The sequence below is a fragment of the Pezoporus flaviventris genome, unplaced genomic scaffold (genome assembly GCF_033815535.1).
Source record: "Pezoporus flaviventris isolate CSIRO_AGI_PZ_B2104156 unplaced genomic scaffold, CSIRO_AGI_Pfla_v1 ptg000001l, whole genome shotgun sequence".
In the NCBI taxonomy this organism is placed as follows: domain Eukaryota; kingdom Metazoa; phylum Chordata; class Aves; order Psittaciformes; family Psittacidae; genus Pezoporus; species Pezoporus flaviventris.
In genome coordinates, this window is record NW_026892549.1 from 36,397,961 (window position 1) to 36,423,709 (window position 25,749).

Sequence of the window (25,749 nt, forward strand, 5' to 3'; positions counted from 1 at the left end):
TCCGTTTGACTTTTGCACTTTAAATTAATACAGAGCCAAGCCAATTTCATATGGTAATACTGACTGTATACTTGTTTGATAAACAGTGTTAGGCATCCAATTTAATTATAATTACACGAGTAATTAAAACCACCATAGTAAATATATCTAACACTATTAACTATATTTCCCATAAACTGTATTAAAGCTAAAAATCAACATTGGTACCAAAACCAGTAAGTGTTCAGTGCTGGAGAGTGCCAGTTGCTCAGAAGAAATAATTTGTAGATTAGTACCGAATTTGTAATTTGTCCCTTCTGTGTTCTACCATACCTATGATATTTATTTTAGAGATAACATGAAAAAAAATGCTCAAATAAGCGGCAGCAATGAAAAAGACATTAATACTACATTGTACTTTGTAGATGCAGTATTTTATCACTGCAGTATTTTATACTGGATGCAGCATTTTATTACTGAGTTTTAAAATCACACAAGATTGTTCCTGTATCATATAATAGAGAAAACCAACAGCGAACTATTCATGAAATCATATTTACAACTTCCCTAAGTTTGCAACTCAGGCTAGATTTTCAGGAAAGATCAGCTCTCGTTTAGGCACACAATGCAGGCCATTTTCAAACCTCATAAACAACCAAAATCAAAATACTCACAGAACCAAAGAGCTGAGTATTCTAATTCAGTAAGCTTTTCTTGAAAATCTGGCCATGCATTGTAATGCCTTGACTGAAGGAAAGGTTGAACATACCTCATAATTTGAAAAGAATTACAGGGTTAAAACTGTGGGCACCTTTGTAAAGAAGGACAGTATGATTCCTGTTAACCAACAAACTACAGCTGCTTGCCAGGTGTGCTCAGCTGATTCATGTTCAGCATATGACCATACCAGCTGCTTTACTTGTGTTAAGTTGAAAGAATTTCAACAGAAGAAAAAAAGTAATTCTATGTATGCTTGAGAATCCCCATTCCCCTTCCTCTCCCCACTGAAAGCTGCAATAATATGAAAGGTGAAATGAGCTTTATGCATGGAGCTACGTAGGAACTTCTCCAGCAGTTTTTTGCATGCTTTTCTCCCACTTGCTTAAACACATAAACTTCTCAATAAATCTAAGACTGCAGCCCTGAGACCCTAAAATTTCTCACAGTATAATTAATTTGACTGATATGCTTTGAACAACTAAAATGGATTTCAACTTGATTCAATCCTACTTTTTCCTTCATGCACTGCTGTTGCATAACAGCACTGTCAGTTTGCTCAGTATTCATAGCACATCAGAAGAGGATGGACTCAAAACCCCTTTATTCTGTTAATTTTTCCTTAGTAATGTTTTTCTTCTAGAATATATAGATGATATGTTTATGGCAGGTAATAAAAAACTTTCTTTATAATTCTTTAATCCCTTTTAGAAAGCTTCCTTTGCAGATAATATCTCAGGGGCAGCAGGTTAACTTTGATCCTGATCTGAGTTCGGCATCACAGTTCTGGTATTTTATTCCCATAAAATGTCAGACGCTGTCAACCTCCAACACAGGTATGCATAAAGGCCTCTATACTGAGTAAAATATTGAAAGAATAGCTGAATTTACCATTGCAGGCTTTGGGAAGAGCAGTTTGGGATGATGCACAGTAGCCTTTAGCCAGATGTTTTGCTTATTACCCTTTTTGCTGCACTTCAGAAAGGCTGTTTGGGTAGGGTTAATGAAATTGTCAATCCTGTACTCAAAAAAAGGTTTATATTTAGCATTTTCACTTTAAAATAATACACTTATTTATTCCAGCCAACACACCTGGGCAGTTTCATGGTTGAACTCACTGCCCTGATCTCGAAAATTTCCTATTATATTCACTTTGGTTATCTTGGGCTCCAGGGAGAAAATGGTAATTTTAAGAAGACTATAAAAATATAAAAGAATTATAAAAATGCCATAACCCTACAGGTTAGACCTGTAGTTAGTATGAAATTACTTCAGGTTTAAAATATCTCTAAGTTATTTTGGTTTCATAACTGCTTGCAAAATGTACACAGTATATTGTGTGTCTAAAAAGGAATGACTCACTGATCAGTAGGTGATTTGTTCAACAAGGTGTCAATAAAGCATTTACCTGTAAAGCTTTTATTAAATACCTAAATATCAAACATGTAACTATCAGATATTTTCAAATTCAAATAAAAACCATAAGCTTTTCAGTTATTCAAAAGCCTTCTTAGAAATTAAACTGATTTGGTTTGAGAGGTTGGGTTTGCATTTCTTTTGTTTTAGATAAAGTCCACAAATACATGGGAAGTAAACAGCATTTCTGAAGTTACGTTAGTCACAAGGGTAAGTTGTTTTGTAATACCTGTTTGTAAAGATAACTGTATTCCTCTGCAAGGCACAGTATCAGAAACAAGACTTCCTTTTGGCTCTTCGTCACACTCTGATTTTACCTAATCTTTGTAGGACCAATTATCTTTAACTTTCTCACTGACAAAAAAAGGTCAACATTTGCAACTGGCTATTAATTGGCAATTGGCTACTAATGGCAATTTGGTCCAGTCTGAGAATGAGAAATTATTTGTATATTCTCATTCCTGTAAATTAAAAATAAGATGTATGTCACAGTGCTATGCACATTGAATTAACCCTATGCAGAAATGAAGCACATACAAGTAGCTACCCTGAATACTACACTATATATGTTACATGCAGAAATGACTTCAAGTATACTGTCAATGTGTGAACCTCCTATCAACTAGTACAGAAGTAGAAATGGCTCTGCGGCTGAGTTGAAATAAAAAACACAAATTAAAAAAACCCAAACGAATCAGAAATCCTTACATAATACTGGGTTGTAATGCATGTGCTTGACATGTTCTCTTCTGCATCATCAAATTAACTGATTGTAGGTGCAATAGGCACTGGTAGTGTATGCCAGGAATTGCTGCTGTACACCCCCAAGATGCTTTTATCTGTCACATCGGAAGAGAGTAAAAGACAGTTTCCTTAGGAAAGTCAGTAGTGCAGGTTTTATTGATGAAGTTTTTAAGATTACATTAGGATGATTAAAAATTATATCCATCATGAAACAAGCAGATTTGCAAGTGTCAAATATGCATTCAGTAGGGAGAAAAATGATTTTAGTAATAAAATTATCATCAGTTCTGTTCTAGTCGGTGGAAGTATATTTAATGAAGCTTATCAACACCTTCCAACAGCAGCTGAACTCGTCATTAATAATATTCATTAAATATGCTTCGTCACATTGTGTTTGTTTAACAATCCTTATCTATGTATAAAGAACTGAAAGAAAACATGGAATGGGTTACAGATCTGATTAGGATGTAAGGCCACCCATCTGGGGTGACTTAAACCAATGAGATAATGTCTCAGTTATCTTTTTTAGTATCCTCAGATGAAAGTACATCCCTAAATCATGGGTATTTGAAGGGGCTCTGCTTAAAACCATGGATCTAACATCACTGCAGTACCACAAAAGCTGCAGGATTCCTGATGCTTTGCTGCTGACACGTTATGTACCGTGTGTTGCGGGCAAGCTCCAGCAGGGTGTCATGTGCCAACAATGCTGGCAGCCAGATGTGCTGAGCTCCTGTGGGGAGGTGGTTACCACACTCTGATACTGTATTATTTGACAGGCTAGAGGAATAGTAGTTGGCACTGGCTTAAAGGAAAAGGGCAGTATTAACTCTTGAAGAAATCAGCAGATTTCTATCTCCCCGTCACTAACTTGGAAGACAGAGCATAGGACAAATCACTGTATCTATCATTTCTTGAAGAAAATACGAAATAAAAGGTGGCAGAAGAAAAATGGAGAAGGAAGTGCTGTCTTCTGCCATGAGCTATATAAGGAAATGTTAGCAAAAATCTTTTTCTTCTGAGATGAGTGTTTCAATGAGGTTACCTCACCTCTGGAAGTCACTACAAGAATCCCACATGCTGTGAGAAATATTCCTCTCCTAGATCTGTTTGCTGTGCATCTTTAATGATGGGAATGAAGTGCTGAATAACACATGCCTGGGGTGCCCAGCTATTTGCCAGGGGCAGTTGCATTTACCTCCCAGTATAAGGTAATTGATTAATTGCCTCTAAAACTTACAAGGCCTCCTCCATTACAATTATCTTTAGCATTAAGCTGTTTGGATGTCTGTAATCCACAGCAAAATAAGCAATAAAATGTCTATTTTCTTTTTAACTCAAACATGTTTATATAAAAAATCTGCCAAAGCACAGCCGGCAGATGCCTAACAGGTCAGCCAGATTGACCTGATATATAGGAAACCACTGAGCATGTCGTTTCTCATAATAAAATGAGTAGCAACTTGGAATTTATACCATGTAGCACATCAGAAATGACATTTGGAAAAGATCTTCTGGCAAACAATATCTAGGTTACAACTTCAACCATTTTTAATGTACAATGTAAACAGGATTTCCTAATGCATGTGAAAGTGTATCTAAATTATGTAAAATTTCATGCAGTAGACTTGACTTAATACAGAACATTGAAGTAAGACGAATCTGTAAAAGCATTACGGAACGCCAATTAGTATAATAAAAGATGTATAAAACACCTACATATGTGCTACTGAATTAAGGAAAAAAAAAAGAAAAAGAAAAAAAAAAATTGCAGCTAATGTCTTCAGACTTCCCAGAGGGTATAGCTCAAACACCCTCCCTCAAGCACAACAGCAGTTCATCCAGATACTCAAAGAACATGTCGATGTATCAGAAGACCAGCTGCCTCAGCAGAGAGCTTATGACTGAGCTCCAGTAAGAAAAAGACATGTAAGATATATAAAGGTGGTGCTAGCAAGGGCAGACTGCAGTGGAGAAATACAGAAACACTGCCCAGGCATGCTGGGATGGTCTTTGGAAAGGAAAAGCTGAGCTAGACTTGAAACTCTGGGGATATCAAGGGCAACAGATAGCTGTTGCTAGTGATGTGAGCAGTAAAAGAATAAACAAGCATAATGTGAGCCTGTGTCTGAGTGGGGAGGGTGAGTTAGTGCCAACTGTTGCAAATAAAGCTGAGGTACTCTATAGATTCCCTGCCTCAGTCTGGGAGACCTTTGAATCTTGAGACAGGGTTCAAAGTAGTGGAAGAGGATTGAGTCAGTGATCTCTTAAGAAATTTGACTCCAACTGCATCCAGGATAAAGCACGCTGGGTTATATCATCACAAGTGTAGCCAGTAGATTAAGGAAAGTGACACTTCTCATTTCCTCACTGTTCATTATGTCACACCTGGAACAGTGTAACCAGCTTTGTACCCTTACTACAACAAAATAGCTGTTGATAAACTTGAGTGAGCCTATATACAAGATGGATATGGGCTTAGAGCAACCTGTGAGGAGAGGTTGAAGAAACTGGCCTTGGCCAGGCGGGATAGCTTTCAAGGATGTAATAACAGCCTTTCAGTAGCTATGAGGAAATTAGTGGGAGATGGAGGCAGACTGTCTACTGCCATAACAAGAAAATAATAGGCAATGCTTTCAATTAAAATGGAGAAGGTCCTGACATGGTATAAGGACAAACCAGTTTCAAAATGAGAGTAACTGAGCACTGAAACATGTTGCCCAGGGAGGCTGTGTTATCTCCATCCTGGCACCCAACTGGACTAAGCCCTAAGCAACCTAGTCTGAATTCTGTGTTGCTCCTGCTTTCAGCAGGAAGCTGGATTGGATGACCTCCTAAGCCTCCTCCCGACCTAAATTATTCTTGGTGATGGCTATAAAAGACCAGTCTAACAAAAGGACTTCTTTGCTTTACTGGAATGGTAAAATGTTATATATTAGTTAGAATACATGCCATCCTAACAGAATACTTTCTACAAGCAAACACGGCTGAGTGATTGCTATTTAAAGGTTCCCATGTGAAACAAAGCATTACTTGTTATACAGATTGTGCCAGTTTCTAAAAAAACAAGATACAAACAAAGGGTGAAATCCAAGAGGGGAAAAAAAATTACGATCTAAACTACATTATGAGAATAACCGTGGTTAATATATCAAGTTTAGAAATGAGCTAGTTCAGTCTGAACACATGTACTATATCCTGCAGTAATGTCCATTTTCCCATTGGTAAGTTTATGTAACTCTCACAAGTATTCAGGATCATGGAGGATAAGACTCCAGGACACACACCTAAAAAGCTGAATTAAGCTAGACTCTGATGAAATGTCAGTTATTTGAATGTTTGGAGAGTGGAAGTTTTTTTTGGTTTGGGAAGGAAATAAGCCTTGTTAGTTATATGAGACATTCAGCACCAGTTAGAAGAGAAATAATACTCAGATAACATATAATTTTACTTTCCTTTAAAGTATGTTATTTCTTTGTTGTTTATTTGGCAGTTCTATTTTCTGTATCAAATTTGGAAAATCTAAGGACTTAAGTTGATACAGGGCTTATATGGGAAAAAGATGAACAGGACTGGATTCCACCTATGCTTTCTTTAACCCTGTGGCAAGAGGAGGAATCAGTTTGGGCCCTTCTGCTGTTCAGAATTACACAAGCTGTCTCTAACTCATTCCAGCACTTCATGACCATTACATTATATATCCTCTCTATCAGAATGTGTAATTTCTCTAGAAGTTAACCTTTATTACCAGAGACATGTACACAACTGCATCATCCCAGGTCTGAGACAGTCATTTAAGAGTAATTCCCATTCAGTGCAATTTTTGTTAAAGATTGTTTTACAGACCTATTCCCTGTTGAATGTAATTTTGTATTCTCAGTCTGTATCCATTTCTTGGACTTGATCATATTTGGGGTTGTTTTTTTTGTGACATTTATTTATTACACACAATGCTCTTGTCTATACTGGGAAATGTTAAGATACAACCTTGGTGTACTGTCTTAAAAAAAGAGAGAAGGATAGTGAAAAACTACACTAGAGAATGATGGTTTGGAACAGTGAGCTTTTCGAGAATAACCTGTCAAAGAGACTGCATTAGTCAATCAGCTCATTAGGAGACACTTTAAATTGCTGCGCAGTTCAGACTTGTGTGATTGAATGTATTTAATAAGAATAATGCTTTATTAGTAAAACTTGCAAACTATAGAGTATCAGTTTGTATTCTACGATTGGGTAGGAGGTAACTTTGGCAGTTCTTCAAAGTGCTTGTTAAACCTCTTGAGAAGGAGAAATGCCCTTTAACAATATATATATATATGTATGTATGTATGACACAATATATATAATTGAAAATCTAATCTAAATTTGTTTTTACATGTAAAAGTTCAAGTCAGTAATTTCCCTTGGAGCAACTGAACCTCAGTGTGATCTTCATAACTATGGTATTTCAGTTATGTCTGATATTTTAGTGCCTGTGGCCTCTAAAAGGCAAAAAGAAGTTTGGATAATTTACTTTCCAGCTAACAATCAAGGTTAAACATACAGAATTCTTTCTCCATCATTTCAAAAACTAGTTGATGTATTTTTTTTTCAGTTCCTCAGAAAGTGGAAATAAAGTGCTTTATTCACCACTTTTTTATTTACAGGAAAATGATCCCAAGGTGAAAACAAAAGGGATAAAGACTGAAATATTACTTAAAAGGAAAACAATTCACTGAGTTCCCATGAAGCAGAAACAAATGCTCTTGCACACTGAAATGTGAGAGAAATCATGTTTGAAATACAAGCACATACACAGAATGTATTTATCTGGCTAATAAATATATTTTGCCTGGGTTGAGTTCTTCAGAGACAGTCATGCTATTGGCAATTCTGCTTCTGCAGGATCTGTTTTTTTATGAATGAGGTTAAATGACAACCAGAAATGGATTTAAAGACTTGCATGGTCTGTTGAAAAGGTCCCTTGGCTATAATATTCTTGGTTTATGTAGTGGCTTTTATAAAATAGAATTGTATACCTGTCGGCTAGAAGAAGAGTTGTCTGCGGATCATGTATTCCTTCCTCTTTTCCTGCTTTAAATAAACAGTAACCAGAGAAAGGGGATGCCACTCGTACCTAGTGCCACCCTTCCTAGTGATCTACCAACATTACAGATATCAGACACTAATTCTGCTTGCAGCTGCAGTAGCAGTTAGTAGTTTTTAATTAACTCTTTAAGCATTCAGGAACAGCTCCTTAGACCCCAGTTCTACTCCTGACACAAGAAAATCAATTTTCAAGTTTTAGGGTAAAGAGAAACAGCATCTTAATACAGTGTGGTGTTGACCCACAAACAGTACTCAAACTCTGCTTTATCCCTTTACAGAACTTTTCTTTGGAACTCTGTGTGTAAAACACTAAAGCCAGTTCTTTGCCAACTCATTCTTGTTGCCATAAACAATCAGTGTAACTTACTGAAGCATTAAGGATGCTCTGTACTGTGGACCAGCAGACACTGGCTCAAGACTGACATAGACTGTCTTTCACAGCAGTTCATGAGCAGCTCCATTAATTTACAGAGAAGGCTATAGATACCTGGTTTTGTACTTCAAGGCTGTTATTCTCTCATATAACAAGGTATGTTGTCTGTGACTCCAGAAATAGTCTTTTGGGGAAGTGGTGTCTTTTCTGTTGGATGGACTTTGGTGTTAAATTAATTCCTGGTATATTCTATTATGCAAAATAAATGCTGGGCACAGAAAAAAAAAAAAGAAACATATTTTCCTTTCTTTTATCACTATTTAAAATGACAGGGACTATGTGTTTTTTTTTTCTTTCTTTGTTTCCCATTTGTGAGTTGAAAGCCGTTTCTCAAGCGACAGTTTTTACCGTGAATACCATGACAAAAGGATTTATGGACTAGTAAATTTCATATTCTTTTGAAAATATAAAAAGAAATGCTTTCTTGTACAACAGCCACAAACATGCAAAATACTAATGAGATTAGCTGGCATTTTTTCCAGAGAGGAAGGAGTAAAGCAGATTGGCACAAATGAGTTTTGAAAGGAGGAAATTTGCAAGCTATTTTCAGAGATACACTTGCATTGATTTGAATGACAATCAGCAGAGAACGCTCTAAGAAATACTCTTAAAAGGGCACAGACTCCAAAGTCTGAGAACAGCTGGGAATAAGTGCTTTAGAACATGAGTGTTAGTGATGAAATGTATTTAAATGATGATTAACTGCTTCTCAAGGAGCCTAGGTATAAGATAAAAAAAATCCCTGTATATATCTATCCTTGTTCTGAAGTCATCTCTGCCTCTCTGCCCTGTGGATTAAAACGGAGGAATGTTTTGTCTGTTTCGGATTTTTCTTTCCTAACTTGTTGTCTTTGTATGCAGCAGCTCAGATCCAGTTACTGCTAGTTAGCAGTGGAATGTCTCTACCAACTGTGCTCTACTACCAAGATCAGGCTTTTTAGTCTTGCAAAAATTAAACTTTGCAGTTTAGTTCTGTGAAAAGTATGGTTGCACAGTTACTATAGAGTCCCATATATTTGCTCTAAAGAGGCCAACTTTTCATAAGTTGATACTGTCAAGGATCAGTGTATTTGGGTATCGTTATAAATCCCAATTTCCTGGTATTTGAAGTAAATTCTTCTTGTTTCTCTGAACTGACCATTTAGGCAGGACTTTCTGTTTTCCACTGCAGTCTCATGTGACAAATCAGGGATTTAAATGAGGTCATGGCAAAATATAAAAGAAAGGATTTTTATTGAGTGTCGTACTGTAGAGAAACAAGGGCAGGAAAGCAAGAAACATCAGCAGCAGGGAAGTACTGAAGGCAGGTGTGATTTCTGACCTAAGCTTTCTTATGGTCTTTCCCACTCAACTAGCTGCAATGAGAAAGTTAATAATGTTGACATTTAAACACCAGCTTTAGGTTTTGATGATATGATGGCTCTCTGCGAACAATGAAGCTGGAATATATCCTTTGTTGGCTAACACTTCAGTGCTGTAATCGAGGGCATGGTCAAAACCAGGTATAATGAGATCTGTAACTAGAGTCTGGTTAATGAAACAGACAACAGGACCTCAATATAAAGATATGGTTTGATTTTTTTTTCCAGATTGAATTTTGGTATCCTTTGTGGTAAGCTCTACTGATGAGATTTCAATGTGATTACAGAATTAAAGAATTAAGAAAAATAGAAACAAAAAGGCTATATTGTACCAGAAAGTCAGCGAGGGAGCTTAAAATGGGGTATCTATGGAAATGCTGGAGGTCAAAAGGCATTTTTTGATTAGTTATGGCTGTAATTCTGCTTTCCAAATTAAATTTTAATTTCTAAGAAATAATTCAAATATGTCTATTTCCTTTAAAACAAAACCAGTATACTAGAGTAAAAAAGTTCAAGCTATACAAAATTGCAACACCAATACTTCTCACCTCAGAGGTGTGAACTTTCAGAGTTGCAGGCTGTGTGAAACCAGCTGTAACTATAGAGCCACAGTACCCCACTGTCATTGTCATGCATCTGGCTCTGCCTAGATCTAGCTTCACGGCTACAGTTCTGATTGCTTTTGAGATATGCAGTTTCCAGTCAGTTAGCAATTTCCATAGTCAGCTTGGTCTTGCTACTTTGAATCCTATACTGCTTGATTCAGAGTATTTTTCCATACTTAGCTGAGAACCTGGAAAGAATATGTCTATTTAGAACATAGACGGAGTCATACACTAAGTCAAATATGTAGGAAGCTCTTAAAAACTGGCCTTGAAAACACTAAGATAAAATCTAATCCACACCACTGTTCTTTTTCCAATGCTTGAAACCAGAGAGAACAGTACCAGTGTCAACATTGGTACTAGTCAAAGTGCCATGTTCTGAAGTTTTGTATAATACCAAATATATGTAAGGCTGCTACTAGACAAGCAATTGCTCTTCCCACATTCTATTGCAAGGCATGATGTCTGATTTGCTCTCTGCGTCTCTGATATATGGGCCAACTGGGTGGAGAAAAGAAAGAACCAATTGATAATGCAAATTAGAGGTATGAAATAACTCTCACAGCAGAAGGTAACATTAGAAAGGATGTACACTGAAGATGGAAAGAGGACACAATCAAATCATGTGAAACCACACACAAAAAAATAAGACTGACAGCTCCTGTTTTTTTGTCTTATAACCCAAACCCAAAATAGCGTTCACTAAGACTGAAAGGAGTATATTCAAAGCAGATAAAAAACTTTGTTAGGCAAAGTCTACTTAAAAGATTAAACTCTCCTCCATAGGATATTATCATTCTAAACAACTTAGAAAAACTGAGTATGTATATCACATTGTAACCTTCTAGTGCCAATTCACTCTGCAATGTGACACCTTTCTTACCACTGTGGGACTCTCTTTTTGAAAGTCAGCAATGACTGATTTTTTGCAGCTCAAGAAAGGGAAATTTGGGTCCCTTCATTAGTGTAAATTGACCCGGTGACTTTCTGAATCTGGCTGTAAAACTGTACTGCCGAAGTCCAGTGGCAGAAGAGTTCCCTCTGGACGCTAGTGAAACGAAAGACTCCTGATCCACTAGCCTGCAGGTTTTTTATTTGTGCCATGGAGGGACTTAAAACTGTCAAAAGGTATTTTTCTAACCCAAGATATCTTTTTCTGTTAAAGATGCAGTAATTATAATAATAGCAGTTGTATTCTTCATTATTTGAGAAAATTAAATATATCTAATCGTACCTTTATGACCCTAAACACTGACAATAATAATTGAAAGGCAATTTAATTGTTCTTTTTTTATTCAAACACTATCTCTCATTAGCAGGAATACATGAATGGGAAAAAAATTCTTTCTATAAAATCCCCCTTCTTACTGGAAATAAATTCATCCTAATCTGAAAAGAAAAAAAAGATGTATTGTAAACACCAAGGAATTGAAAAATAAGGTTGAAACTGGCCCACAAATAAACTTCCTTCATGTATCTGAGAGCTGCTTTATCATAATCCTTAGGTATCCCATGTGAAATGTGAAAAAGTGACCCACAGTTCTCAGCAGGCACATAATGAAAAGGGATAGGTAAAAGAGATACTCTGATCATTGAGGTACTTGCTTTCTGCTGATGGTGTTCCCTGTTGCAAAACCAATATTGAACAGGACAAGGGACATACTTGTCTCTTGGGACAAGTATTAAAACCTAAAGTAGAAATATTACATTACAGACATCAGAAAAGGTCATCCACTTCTACTAGTTCAACACCTTCAGTAACATTCTGGATTTGATCCAAGGTTGTATGTTTGACTGGGCTTTTTAAGGATGTATAGAAAAACTTGCATTAAGACAGGGGTATTGGGCAGCTTTCTGTTGGGGGTAACAGTTTCTTTATCAAAATACAAACAGTATTTCTTAAACAAGAACTACAGCAGCAGGGTATTCGACAGTTACTTGATTCAATAAGCCTTCTCATCAGCTGTGGTTCAAGCACTGAATCTGCAGTCAAGACTGCCCTTGCTGACCTTCATGTTAGAGGTAATCTAGGGGACTTGACATACATGCAAGGATCTTTCTTTTAAGTTGCATTTTTAATGATTGGTAGGTTCACAGCATTTATAGAACACAAAACACGTTTTGTTGTGTTGTTTTTTTTTTTCTTATCCTAAAAGAAGAATTTGAAAGGCCTTAAAAATATTACTTTGGAATCTTAATGTGTTCTGAAAATACAAATATGTTTAATTTGCACTCAGTTGTAGCAAATTTAATTTCTCAAACTGGTTAAGTGGCAAGTAATTTGTGAGGTTTGTAAACACTCTTCAGATAATTGCTTGATCTTATCTTTGCTTAAACCTATCCTCTTCTGAAGTGCTTCTTATCCCGTATCTGATGTGTATAGTGTAAATTTAAATGAGCTCCTTTAACAGGTAAACTCTGTAAGCTCAGACATACCACTGTTGTCCACAAAGCGTAGAGTAAGAAGTATTTAGCATGCTACAATCCTGTCTGATTATCATATATTCATTCTGAATCCCCAATTATACTTTTCACGTCAAAAGCTTTACAGCTTTACCACTTCAAGCAATATTTTACATCTGTCAAGTATGATTTATGCCATGACTTAAACTGCAAAATGGAATCCTCAAAGGAAGAGCTGTCACTTTCCCCACAAATAACTTTATTAAAATAAGAATTCAGGAGTATATTACCTTCAACTACAGTACAGATCATGTTGCTATATGATTTGTGAAAATGAAGTTGTGAGATACTGAGGAATACACTATACTGCTACTTTTATATCAGAGTATAATTTTTTTGAATTAAACAGACGTTAACACCTAATGGGCAAGACTTTAAAAAAAAATCTGTTTCAAAATAATAGTTCTTGCGATTTGTCTGTATTTATCTATTGTACTTGTTTAAAAGGGATAGTTACATTAAAAAAGAAATTTACTGAGTCTTTAATCCCATGAATACATCCAGTGACTTTTGTGGAGCTTCTTACATGTTGAGCACTTATAAATTTGGACCCTTAGTTTTGGCATCCATCTGTTCCCAATTTTCTCAGTAGCAATTAATTCTTTTGATAACTATGTAATCACCTCCTTTGGCACTACTCTTAACAGGACAGAAGACTAGAACTTTGCCTGGATTGTGAAAATACCCGAGTGAGGAGAAATTAAAACCAAATGTAGGCTATTGTAACAATCTTACTCTGATACAAATTCTGCAAGATGAGCTAGTAAGGCTTTTAGCTGCATATGTTAAAAAACTTCTGTGAAGATAGGGCACCCAAGTGCTTAGGACAGCGCCTGCTGAGTGTGCAAGTAATGCTGGCATGCCACCTCTATGCCATCTAAACAATTAGACAAAGCTACCGCAAGTATTCTTTCCTTCTCCTCTGCACCCACTCCACACTGCACAGTGAAAAGGGAAACATGGCCAGTCTAGGTAACACGTTTACAAACCCGTGATACATCAAATTTGCGTCCTCCCTTGACCACTCTATCTGCTGTCAGCTTTGTTTAAGGCAGTGTAAATTCAAGCACCTGCCCTTTTCTGAAAAATACGTCTGCTACGAAAGTTTTCCCACCCTTCTGTCCCCCTTTAAGCGTGTGATCTGGCCTAAAGATTAAAACAGTGAACAGCAGCATTCAGTCTTGCATCAAGATGTTTAAAACTCTAAATCTTACACTGTCATCTAGAACAGTGGGTTATAGCCAAGTAGAGAATGTCAGAATCACAATTCCCAATACATATGCAATACATATTGCAAGAATACCCTTTTAAGTTGAACTTTAAAGTTGTGACTTTTTAAAAGTATGTGAGGTGGTATTTAGAATTAAAAAGAAAAAGCATCAGTTGTAGAGTGATTCTCTTTCTGATATATGCATTGCTGGACATCTGATGACAAATCAGCTTTATAAGTGAGGGGATATATGACCCCACTGATGTTTGTTTTATTTTGAAATATTAAAATATTTTTTAATATAATCAGTGGCTTATGTAGAGTAAATTTTAATGTGATGTGGAGTTAACGGGCTGGGCATTTATTCAGGACTGTGTAATACGGTATTCAGAAACTCCAGTCAGTGGAACCTCAAGCGATTCACACTTTTCATGAGCTGTCTTCCTCCTCCGTATACTTAGTATTATGTTAAATATTATACAACGGGTGGCTATGAAATACGTAGAATCAAACTTTCAAGCAGTAGGTAGTTCATTGGAATAATTTGGGTTACACAAAGAAAGTTCCATTTCTAATTGTGCTGTGATGGACCCCTTAAAACATTCTTATATTCACTCAATGCACACAGCACAAAATAAGCCACTAACCCAGCACTAAACTCTTAGATTTGTAGCAAATTCTTTGAATTCATTTTGCTTTAAATCCTGGAGGAAGTCCTTGTTAGCTGTCCCCATTCAGTATATTGTTACAATATAGAGAGTATGTTATACTTTTTAAATTGCAAAAACAAATTTGCAAATTTAAAAAATGTGAAGAAGTTGAAAAGTGAGGTATATCTATGCACTGATTTACAATAACCATACGGTATGTTTACTGATGTTCATTACATCTGTCATATAGGTAGTTTCCGTTATATGTTACCACAAAAACTTCAGATCTTTTAATCATTTTGTAAAGAAATCAAACATTATGTGGAATGAAACAAAAAAGCCTGTATATATAAATTGAGCTGTCAGACATTTACACATTTGAGTGTCAGACTATTTTGCTGTTTTTTGCCTGTAATCAGTGAATTAGTATTTTAAATTATATTTACAATCTGAAATAATTCAACTGTATTTGTTTAAATTTAGCAGTTCATATAGTGCACACGGTAAGTCCTGTTCACATTCCAACCAGTAAAATTTTGAGGGATTCAACCCAAATTTGTCTAGAACTGTTGTCTGTAGCTTTTGAAATCCCTTCACCTTTAAACACATGGTCTAGTAATTTAAAGAAACTATCCACAGAAATGAAATTACAGAGAAACCTTATGTATGTTTGTTTACACTGAATAATCCCCAACTCCCGTACATAATACACTTCAAAATCCAAAACTATTTGGAAGACGTGGCAGTTTTTATAGATATTTTTACTTCAGTTTGCCTCAAATAGATTATGGTGTGTTGCATAATGCCAGAATTCAGCATTTTAGGAAAATATATATTTACGGTAATTGACAGATAAGCAGCACTTTAGCTAAGCACTTTCCCTCCCTCATCATGTCTTGGGAGGCAGAAGTACTCTAAAACAACCAGATGTCAGAACAGTGCTCCAGGCTGGTGGCTGTGAAAGTTAGCAGTGACATTCTCCTATTATTTTTAACACACGCCAAATTAACACAAACACAGGCTAGACGTGCAAAACACACATGGTGTCAGGTCTCCTGAGAAACCTATGTTGAAAGCACAGCTACAACAGCAAATCTTGACCAAAATCTGCTCCAGACCAACAAACTAGATCTAAGAATAAAGGACTCTACTGAGAATGTGCTAAGAAGAATATGCTTAAATACTGGTAGCGTGGGTAGAATGGTTGGCCCGAGTCCTATCTGAATTATACCAGCCTGAGCTAAAAATAATATTATTTAAGTCTCTCCAAGATAACAACAGACTTTTTGAGAAGAGGGTTTAACTCCGTGACTTCAAAATGCAAGAGTATCCATTGCATGTGATACTAAAATTGATGCAAACAGCACGCTGGCATTTCTCCAGAAGTAATTTAAGCTCAGCATTTGAATATGAATTTCCTTTTCCTTCTCCCAGGAGTGTACACAGCAAGAGACATAATAAGGTATACCACACTTATCCATTACTTGGATTTGTTTGAAAGATGGATGTTTCTGTAAATAATCCCGTGTAACTAGAAGAAAAAAAACAACAAAAAAACCAACCCAAACCTCTACATATAACTATTATGTTTCATAATTAGTTTTCATGCATATGCATCTTTAATCTGCAAGTACAGTCATATATTCATCCTAGGCTCTTAACAGGAAAAAGCATCAGTGTAGCAAATTTAGCCATTCTTCTCATACTGAGTCTTCACTGATTAGTAGGGAAACTCTTCATAGTTTAGCCACTCCAAAATTTTTACTCTGACATTATTTAGGACAACTTCTGTGGTTCAGTTGCAGGTACTCCAACATCACAATATCTCATCTCTCTTTTCAGAGACTTGATCCTTTCTTTATAAGCTAATGCTTTCTTGATAAGAGGCCAATTTTTCCTACTTAACTTTGTTGTACTTTTCCCAGCAGAACACTGAATTTAAATCAAGGTTCGCTTCTAACTGTGTGAGGTGGGCAGAGTTAAGCCCTGTGAAACTCATCCACCACTCCTATGCCCTGTGAGATGAAAGAGTTCATAAAAATTAACATTCACAGTATGTCCCCTCTATGTTTGTGTTTATCTGGTCATTGTAGGGCTCTTTACTTCAGGAGATCTATAAACTGAGAGAATAACTTCTGTTCAGCAGTTGCAAACACAGTGCTACAGTCAGCGTACTTCAGACACCCACTACTTTCAGAGCACATTCCCTTACTGGTATACTAAGTGTGCTTCACTGGACTTTCAAGGAATTTACAACACTACTGCAACAAAGGATCTGAGCAGCAAATCAAACACACTTTTACCAATCAACTGGTAACCAAACACACAAAAAGTCTTGAAAACAAAACCAGGGTTTACCGTCTTTGTGATAATAGGTGACTTCCACTTTCCTCTCCTCTGACCCCAGGAGTGCTTGAGCAATTTGGGCAATATGATGTCTTTTGGTCTCTGGCCCATGAAGAAAATCACAGGTGCAAGGTTTCTGCATGACATCTGGCCTGGAGAACCCGGTCATCTCACAGAACGCATCATTGCAGTAGATGATAGCACAATTCTGCACTCTAGCATTAGCAATGATGAATTTTTTATCTGCAATAAAAGTGATGCATTTTTTAGTGCTCTTTCAACATTTCATAAAGTGTCAATTGCATGGATGGATGCTAAACAACCCTTCTTTTCACTGGGATGCCTAAAATGCAGAGATTTTCAGTCAAGTAATGCAGCTAGTTTGGTAGATAGCTTTTAAATAAACTTCAACCAATTTAAATACATCAAAGATTAAGACAGTTGTCTTTTAAGGAAATAAACCCAATTTATGCAAGTCTTTTGCAAAACTCTTTTGTCTAAAAAGGACAAAATTTTGTCTTCTTTAGCTTCACTGAAACCCAGGTGATGATGAGTGCCATCCTGCCAGCCATAACTCCAGGAAAGTCCTTGAAAAGTTAGTAGCTTCTTCTGGAGGGGACATGGGGCCTCAGGAAGGGGGCTTTATTCAGGTGAAGGGCTTCCTCAGATAAAATCCAACCAGCTCAATCTACTACACAGGGATTTTCACTGAGGTGAATGGCAGCAACTTTGTAGTCAGTATTTTAACAAAACTATCTAGAAAGATCATAGTATTTTTTTCCTCTGTGATTGCTTTAGAAGTTACATTTATAAAAGAAAATATTCCTTAGTTAAAAAAAAGGAGCATGACGAGTGCATGAAAACCAAAGATTGTGATGTTGGAAACATTTTGTACAGTCTGCTCAAGTTCTGTGCCTCTGTACATCACCCTTTCCCAAACCCTCACCTGACAGAAAGGTTGAAAAGTTTTCAACCATTATTTCATTTCTTTCTGTTTACCACTATAACACGCTGCTCTCATTGTAATTATAAATGTGCAGCTTTGGTACATTTATTGTTAATAGCATGAATTTCTGCTTACTTAATGACATTAGGAGGTCCCTTGCTTCATAGAAGTGTTTTTATGTGATGCCGAGTTAGCAGTAGGAGTTTTCAATATTTTAAAGATATTCTGTCTTTGAATACAATGAAATACTTGGAGGGAAAAAGAGATTTCACTCACACTTTTTCTACTGTCTTTTCATCATGCTGAACTTTCACTATCACTTGCCTATTTAATAGATAGTGCTTTATTCACTTCAAAATATACACACTTCATTGCAAGAAAACTTTGAGTAGCAACACTGACAGCATTTAGAGAAACTGGAACTACAAGCATGCTCTTTTTCTTTTTTTCCAAGTAATATAAATATTAAATCAGTATAAAGAAGTATATAGACTGGAATTAGCTGCAACGGTTTGCACCAGACTGATACTAAAATTATGCTAAATATTTAAATAAATGTACATATATCAAAACTACTGTTTCTAAATGAAATTCATGTTAAGCATCAAGTGTTCCTTCTTATTGGTAACAGTGAACTAGAGTTCTGGCCAGGAAAAACACTTCAGCTTCAGCCTTCTTGACAGGTAGCAAACTGCTGCATTGGAAAAGATCTCACAGGCTCTGAGGATGCATTTGCACTGGTCTGATAGATATTCTATGATTCCATAAACAAAGTGGAAATATTTGACAGCTATATTAAAATACTAAAATGCAGTCATGACAACAAGGTAAGAGAGTATTTTCTCTTTAATAATTCCTCTGCATATTATCTGTTTCCTCTAAATCAAAGTCTGTTATGCTTTATTTTGAAAAGACAATTATAATTGGTAACAATCATAACGATAATAAATCTAGCTTTTTTTTATAGACATTGCACAGGCAGCACTCTACTTTTATAGCCGTCTCACTGGTTCAGAAGAAGGCAAAGAAATATAACTTCTATAGCTATACAATATGGATACAGTCAAGATCCTTGAATTACTGGGGGGAGTGGGGGGAGGTTAAAAAAAAAAGGAAAAGCCCAATAATTCAAGTCGGTAATCTGTATTTTAGATCAAGCCCAATGTTACACCTGCCAGAGATCCCCTCTTTACCTCTGGGGTTTTCTTTCCAAGCTACAAACTTAAAATAGTCGGGAGCTGCTGTCCATTTAGTCACAAGCAGAATCAAACTACTGTAGCAAAATAGAAAGAGAGAACTTACTTTGCCCTTCAAATTTTCGTATGATTGTACCCAAAAATGTATTTTGTGGTGCCACATGACCTCTGCGAACAGGCATGTTTGTACAGGTCTTCGGTTTTCTGTGCACAATGACTTCTCCAAGGATCTCCTACACGGCTCCAGCCCAGAGCACCGAGCCGGCTACCCTTTGTGACAAATCATCGTCCTCTGAAGCTCGGAAATCTCTTCCCATTAGCACCACTTCTAGATACACGCTTTTCCTATCGGAGTCAGATCCATCCCCCAGTTTCTTTTTTTCTTTCTTTCTTTTTCTTTTCCTTCCTTGCTTTCTTTTCTATTTTTTCCTGGAGGAGTCGGACGCTATTGTCTGGGGCGGGTAGGGGTGGGGTAAGCAGGAGGAGGTGGGGGGTTGGATTACAAGAGTAATCGATCTCTAGCACCAAACATCGCCAATTTTCCAAAGCAAATGGCCGTGACCCGGCAGTTTCCGACGCTGTAGCGATGGTTAGAGGGCTGGAAGACTAATGTTGCTCCGCTGCCAGAGGGAGTGACGTCCCCCCCCTCCGGGCTCCACCACGGCGCTCAGCAGCTCGGATTACTCAAGCATGGCTTAGCAAGAGCCAGCCAATAAATCTCTTCAAAACTCAGCGACAAACAGCGGCATCAGGAATGAGCTACACGCCGGCAGCACCGCGACATGCCACATCCCCCACGGCTGCGGTTGCAGGGGGGGCAGCGGGGACCAAGGGTGCTAGTGGCCGGGGGGCCCCGCCACCTTCGGCCGCTCCAGCTTCTCCGTCGTCGTCCCGGGACTACCAGCGCCTTCGTGGCCCCTGAGAGTGGCCCGCCGGAAAGCCCCAGGCGCTGCCAGGGCCGAAGGAGGGAGGGATGTGGGACAAGAGAGAGCGTTGTACACGCCCCGTCGGGGGGGGGGGGGGGGGGGGGGGGGGGAGGCGCGAGTGGGGGTCGATTTTGAGCAATGGCTGGGGGGGGGGAAGGGACCACCGGAGCCCTCGGCTTCTTTCCCCGCCCCGATGGAAGGGATCGCCCCCTCCTCCGGCAGCGTGACCCAGACGAGGACTTCCCCTCGCTCCACGCACCCCTCCTGCCGAGGAAGAGGGTTTTCCCCGGCGGCAAGCGCCGCTCCCCGCGTGCCGAGCAGGTGCGAGCCTCCTCTCAGGGGCCGACAGGGCGGTGCGGACGGCTCGCCGGGCTCCCGCGGGTGCGGAGAGGGAGAGCTCCTGCAGCAGCCCTCGCCCAGCCCAGGGCGGGGACCGAGCGGGCGCTGTGACCGCCCCGCCGCTGGGGCTGCGTCCCGGGGCCGAGCTCCTCCCCGCCGGGGCTGGGGTCGGGGTCGGCGCCGCGGGGCTGGGCCGGGGCTCACCGCCCGCTCGGAGCTGGCCGTGGTGCTGAAGCCGCCCCGCCGGGGCGCGCGGAGGCGCCTCTTCCCGGGGTCGGTTGCGGGGAGAGCCTGCGTCGTCCCCCGTTTCGCTTCTTCAGCTTCTGCCATCCCACAGGAATAACTAGGGAAGCTCCCAGGGGAAGCAAGTATTATTTTCAGGCTGTAATTAAGGCTTCCTGCGCTATCTAGCAGGCAGAACGATGCGCGTTCAGCATGGGAGGGCTACCACAGTGCCTTGTGGTAACACAGGGGACCACAGTGAGGTGATACGTGGAGGGAGCTGGGGGCAGCCATGCGGTGCTGGAAAGGCATCTCCAGGGTAGCGCAAAGCAGCGGAGGCTTCTTAGTAAACTCACAGGGAAAAAAAGAGAGGCACCTGCTCACCGTTCTTTGTAACCGCCAGTGCAGGATATTGAGCTGGCAAACCACCGCCTCCCACCTGTTCTTCCGCAACACAAACAGGTGTTTCCTTATTCCCCCGGGCTTTTCTCAGGTGTGGCTTTTGTTTCACTGCTACCGCGTGTCGTCCTCTATTTATCAGAGGGGGGACAGAGTCTGTTGAGTATGCGGATACATTTCTGGGCTACATTTAATTTAATCTCAGTGGAATAATTCCAGATTTACACAACTGTAAAAGATGTCTGAAAATATCATCTATATATGTTTAAATTGTATTTAGAACGTTGCATAGCAATTGACTGTATACTAATTAGAAAGCCTCAGCTACAGTAAGTGATGTGTAACATAATCAGGTACATAATCAGTCTGAGGGAGTGTGGCTTATTTAGAGAAGCAAATGTTTCAATCTCTGTTCTCAGAGGTATGGATCAAAGGAATAACAGCCATATATTCTTTGTAATCATAAAATTTGCAGAAGTATAACATTTTTGTGACTCTAATCAACACTAAACCACAATATTTTTACATACTTTTCATGTAGTTTGGACAGTGCATGGGGCTGCAGGTTGAATTTTTCTCTTTCTGCTCTTTGTCTTGACCAAGAACATATATTGCCCTGAAAATATATTTCAGTTCCCAAAGACAGCAGTAGAATTAGTGTACACAGAGTGAGATGAGTATATTTATTTTAACACTTCGTATAACACCTAGCATCTAGCAAAGTCATAATGGCCAGCAGTGACTTCATTCTCATTTTTACGTTAAAAATGGCACTTTGATGTTTCTATAACAGCAACAGAAAATAATCCCAATAAAATTGTGACCTGTGCTGAGCAACCAGTGGTTTTTTTTGGTGTTCAACAGTTAGCAGCAAACCAGATCAACTATCTGCCAGTAGAGTCCAGAGTCCAGTGCTTTAGGTGCCTGGCTGGAAAAAAATAATTAAAAGAAAGATAAAAAGTATTCTAAGTATTCAAATCTCACTGAAGCTCCATTCTGTCAAGTTTGATAGGCACACTGTGCTTGCCTGAAAACTGAAATAGCAAGGACCAGAACTCTGTGGCTCCAGAGGACTTTTTCTGTTTTGCATTCTCATGGTAGTTTGAAGTTCAATGTTGACTATGTGAATGTACATTAAATAGAGTACACTTTTTTTCTTTCCTTTTTTTTTTTTTTTTTCCCCATCTTGGCTGGTTTAGGTTTCTGGATCAAGAAAACCCCAGTGAAAACAAGATAACTGCTACTGAAAGACAAGATCTGAGATGTGGTTTTTAGCAGGAGACAAATTCACAAGAATGATGGGATGTAATAACTACATGAGCGATAGGTGGCATCAGAAAATCTTTCATCTCTGTGATTTACACCGCTGCAGTCTTGTAGATGATCTGTTGCTCCTGGAGTGCTTAATACTATTGTGTATAATGCTTTATAATTTTCTGTAGCAAGCCAACAGTGAAAGAAGTGCGAGAGGAAAATATATTTAAACTGGACAATTTACCATCTAACTCAGAGATGGTGTTAAATGGCATAATGTGAAAGAATTTGCATTCGATTGGGAAAATATGCATGCAAGTGAGAAAGTTGGAATTCATCATGTGTGCCTCTTTAGTGTGATGAAAGAAATGAAAATGCCATGGAGATACACGTTTTATCTATGAAGTTGTACAGTTGCCAGCTTGGCGAGAAGCCTAAATACCAAGGGAGGGTGTCTCCGGAGCTAAAAATCCATCCAGCAGGGGTGATCCTGTGTTCTCTGTCCCTTGTGGCATTTTCCCTCATGGTACCACCCTCTCATCACAGTGCAGTCATAGCTCCCCACTGAACATTGCTTTCCCACAGCAAGATTGTGTGTGGCATTGCCTGGCCTCAAGGATAGCACTCAATTTTGCAATAGTGGTTTCAAGGTTTTTGCAGACATTCTGACCATTTCCTTCTCAAGTTCCCTGAGAAAATTTAGAGGAATGTGTGCCTGAAGATGAGTTTTTGACCTGTTTCCTCATCTTAGCATTTAACAGTTAAACTTGTTAGGAAAAGAAAACTGGAGAAACAGTTCTAATCATATTTCCCATTATATTTTTCGTGGAAAATAAATAAATAAAGGAGACAGCCAGTTTTAGTCCAGCATTCTTGTAATACTTGACTGTGCCTTTTACTCTTTAATGCTCTAGGAGACTCTCCCAAAGAAAAATGGCTTTCCTCTTCCGGCTTAAATAATCTTTAACCAATTGTTACTTTTCAAAGTCCTATGTGTTCCATTTCATTATTGTCATGATTCTATTGTTTGCCTTCCTGCAGACAGAAGTTTACTAGTATATTTCTGCTTGAATAAATGCTTTATTGAATATGCTGAATCAATGTACTCCTAAGTCTTGATAGTTCTTGGGTTTTTTCTTCTCCCCTCATCCCCATTGTTCCACCTAGCATGGGACATCTGTGTTGCTTTTACCATGTGTCTCCAGTGTGCCCTGTCATTTATTCATCCTTCCAATTTTAAGTAAGACTGGGGGTGTCTTCAGAGATGTCAAATGAAATACTGAAACTTTATTTTGAATCCCATTTTGTGTTAAGATGGTCTTTGTTTGTGGTTCCTTGAAAGATCTGTCTCTGATCATCGCCTTTTAGTTTTTATCACTGTTGCTTCCTTCCCTTTTATGTGTTTAATATCTTTCCAAAATTTCAAGTTATAGCTCTAGATTTTGTTTTAATCCTTCACAATAATGATGATCATCAATTAGATTATGACTGTCTGGGCTTTAGGCACAGGCAAAGTATGCAGTTGCCTGGGACGACAGACTGCCAAGTTACCTCTGTGGAGAAGATAGAAATCAGCTGTTTGAACATCATGAACAGGCAAACAGCAAATCTCAGCTGATGCTACTGAGACAGTCATAGGGTGTCCGTGGTGGCAGTTGCTGTTGCCAGAGCTGGCTTCTTCCAGCAGTAACTTATCTTTGCCTGCACTGCACTGATGCTCCAGGACCAATAAGTTTTTTCTAATCCTATAGGCACACACTTTACACAGCTGCCTACATAGTAACATGGGAATGCTTCGTTACTGTTGTTATAAAATTCACCTTGAATTAGGTCTGATTATAGTTATTTTGTGGTTTAGTTTTGCTCTTTAAAAAAAAAAAAAAGGCTTCTATTTCTTTTGTGGCAAGACCACTGACATGAATGAACTTGCACAGAGGTGATGATGGCATTTGGCCTGAAGATTTACAACTTCATTGTGTCTTACTAATATTCAGGACTGCAGATATCTCAAGAGAAAGAATATAAAGATTTTAGTATCAGAAAAAGACAAAAGGAGTGTCTGTACCAAATTAAGTTCTAAAAAGTGATTACAAATTTCTAGTTAGTTTTACAGCTAGTTTAATCCCTCAGTAGCACAAAAAATATATTTGACTTATTTTGGATTTCATTCAATGTATGTTTTACTTGTAATTATCTCTGAGGGACTGTAATTCTATGACAAGTATATAAATTATGAAAGCAAAATCTATAATAACAGAACTTCTGTGAGCTAAATATCCTGGGCTGATCAAGGTAACATCACATGGCAAAAGTGTAAGACAGCAGGCAAGTTAACTTTTTCTGGAAGGATTTATAGAATGTTAAGTTTGTTATCCTACAGAATACATTGTTATTATTGCTTGCTATGTTAGAATGCCTGGGGATTCAAAACTGCATGGCTTAGGATCATTTTGGAAGTAGTATGTACAGGTCATGAAAACAGAATTACAAAAAGCATCAATATATCCATCTACTCAATGACCTGCCAGGCAATTGTGCCCTTCAGGATATTTGTATTTGTATTATTCATTTAGGATTTAAATAATTCAAGCAATGAGGCTTCCACTTCTTCCTCTGAGAAACTCTTTCAATATCTCTCTGTCTCACCACAGGGTTTCATTCCCTCATATTAAGCCACAGTGTCAGTTTGGGCTCTTGCTTTGGGGATTTACATTATTTAGATGCACATCTTGTTTCTCTGGGTTCTTGGCCAGTAATGGGTGCCTCAGACTACTGTGTGCTGACCCCTCTGGCCAATTAAGAGTGACAGAAGTGACCCCAGCATGTGCTGTGCCTCTTAAAGCTTTTCTAGTTAGATTATAATGCTATGTCTCTCATTCTGGCAGCCGTCATCACAGAAGGAATGTTGATCATAATTTGGCAGGGCATGAAGCATACTTCTATTAATTTATTCTTTTCCTCATGCTATGTTCAGAGGAATTTTAATATTATACAAAAGCAGTACCCTGCTTCATATACTTCTGAGTAATTCTGTATGACAGGAAATGTAATTAAAGATAAATACATGCATTCTCTGTAATCTTAAATTTGGTCTCTTCAGAAGTATATGCTTAGCAAATATGGAGTGAGCTGGGAGGAGTAAATTCATTGCTAAGGTATGAAGAGTAAACTATTGTCTGTAAGTTATTAATTTAACTAGATCCATGTATTTCTAAAACATTCTCTTTGTACCCGAGGTCCCACCGCCTTCTCCGCAGTGTATTCAAACATTAAGTGACAGGTGAAGTTATTCATTTTCCTAGCTTCTCCTTTCAGTGAACTGTGTAGTTAGGATTTCTTCTTCTATGCCTTCACATTCTGCATGTGTTTTTATCAATAATGATGAAGTATATCCTGTATTTGAATCAGGTTTATGGTAATTTCTGCCTCTCATCCTAATGCCAATGAAAGATAGA

General features: G+C 38.3%; 1 protein-coding gene across 4 annotated transcripts in view; it reads right to left on the reverse strand.

The window, feature by feature from the left end:
* The window catches only part of KCNH7 (potassium voltage-gated channel subfamily H member 7), a 240,819-nt gene extending 220,854 nt beyond the window's left edge, over nt 1–19,965 (reverse strand). For all 4 annotated transcript variants that reach the window (XM_061452031.1, XM_061452021.1, XM_061452012.1 and 1 more), the window contains exons 1-2: nt 19,261–19,965; nt 17,025–17,255 (exon numbers count right to left, since the gene is read on the reverse strand). In XM_061452031.1, the coding sequence (XP_061308015.1) occupies nt 17,025–17,255; nt 19,261–19,336 (307 nt within the window). In that variant the 5' untranslated portion in view covers nt 19,337–19,965. The remainder of the gene's footprint in view (nt 1–17,024; nt 17,256–19,260) is intronic.
* Between the last annotated feature and the right edge of the window lie 5,784 nt (nt 19,966–25,749).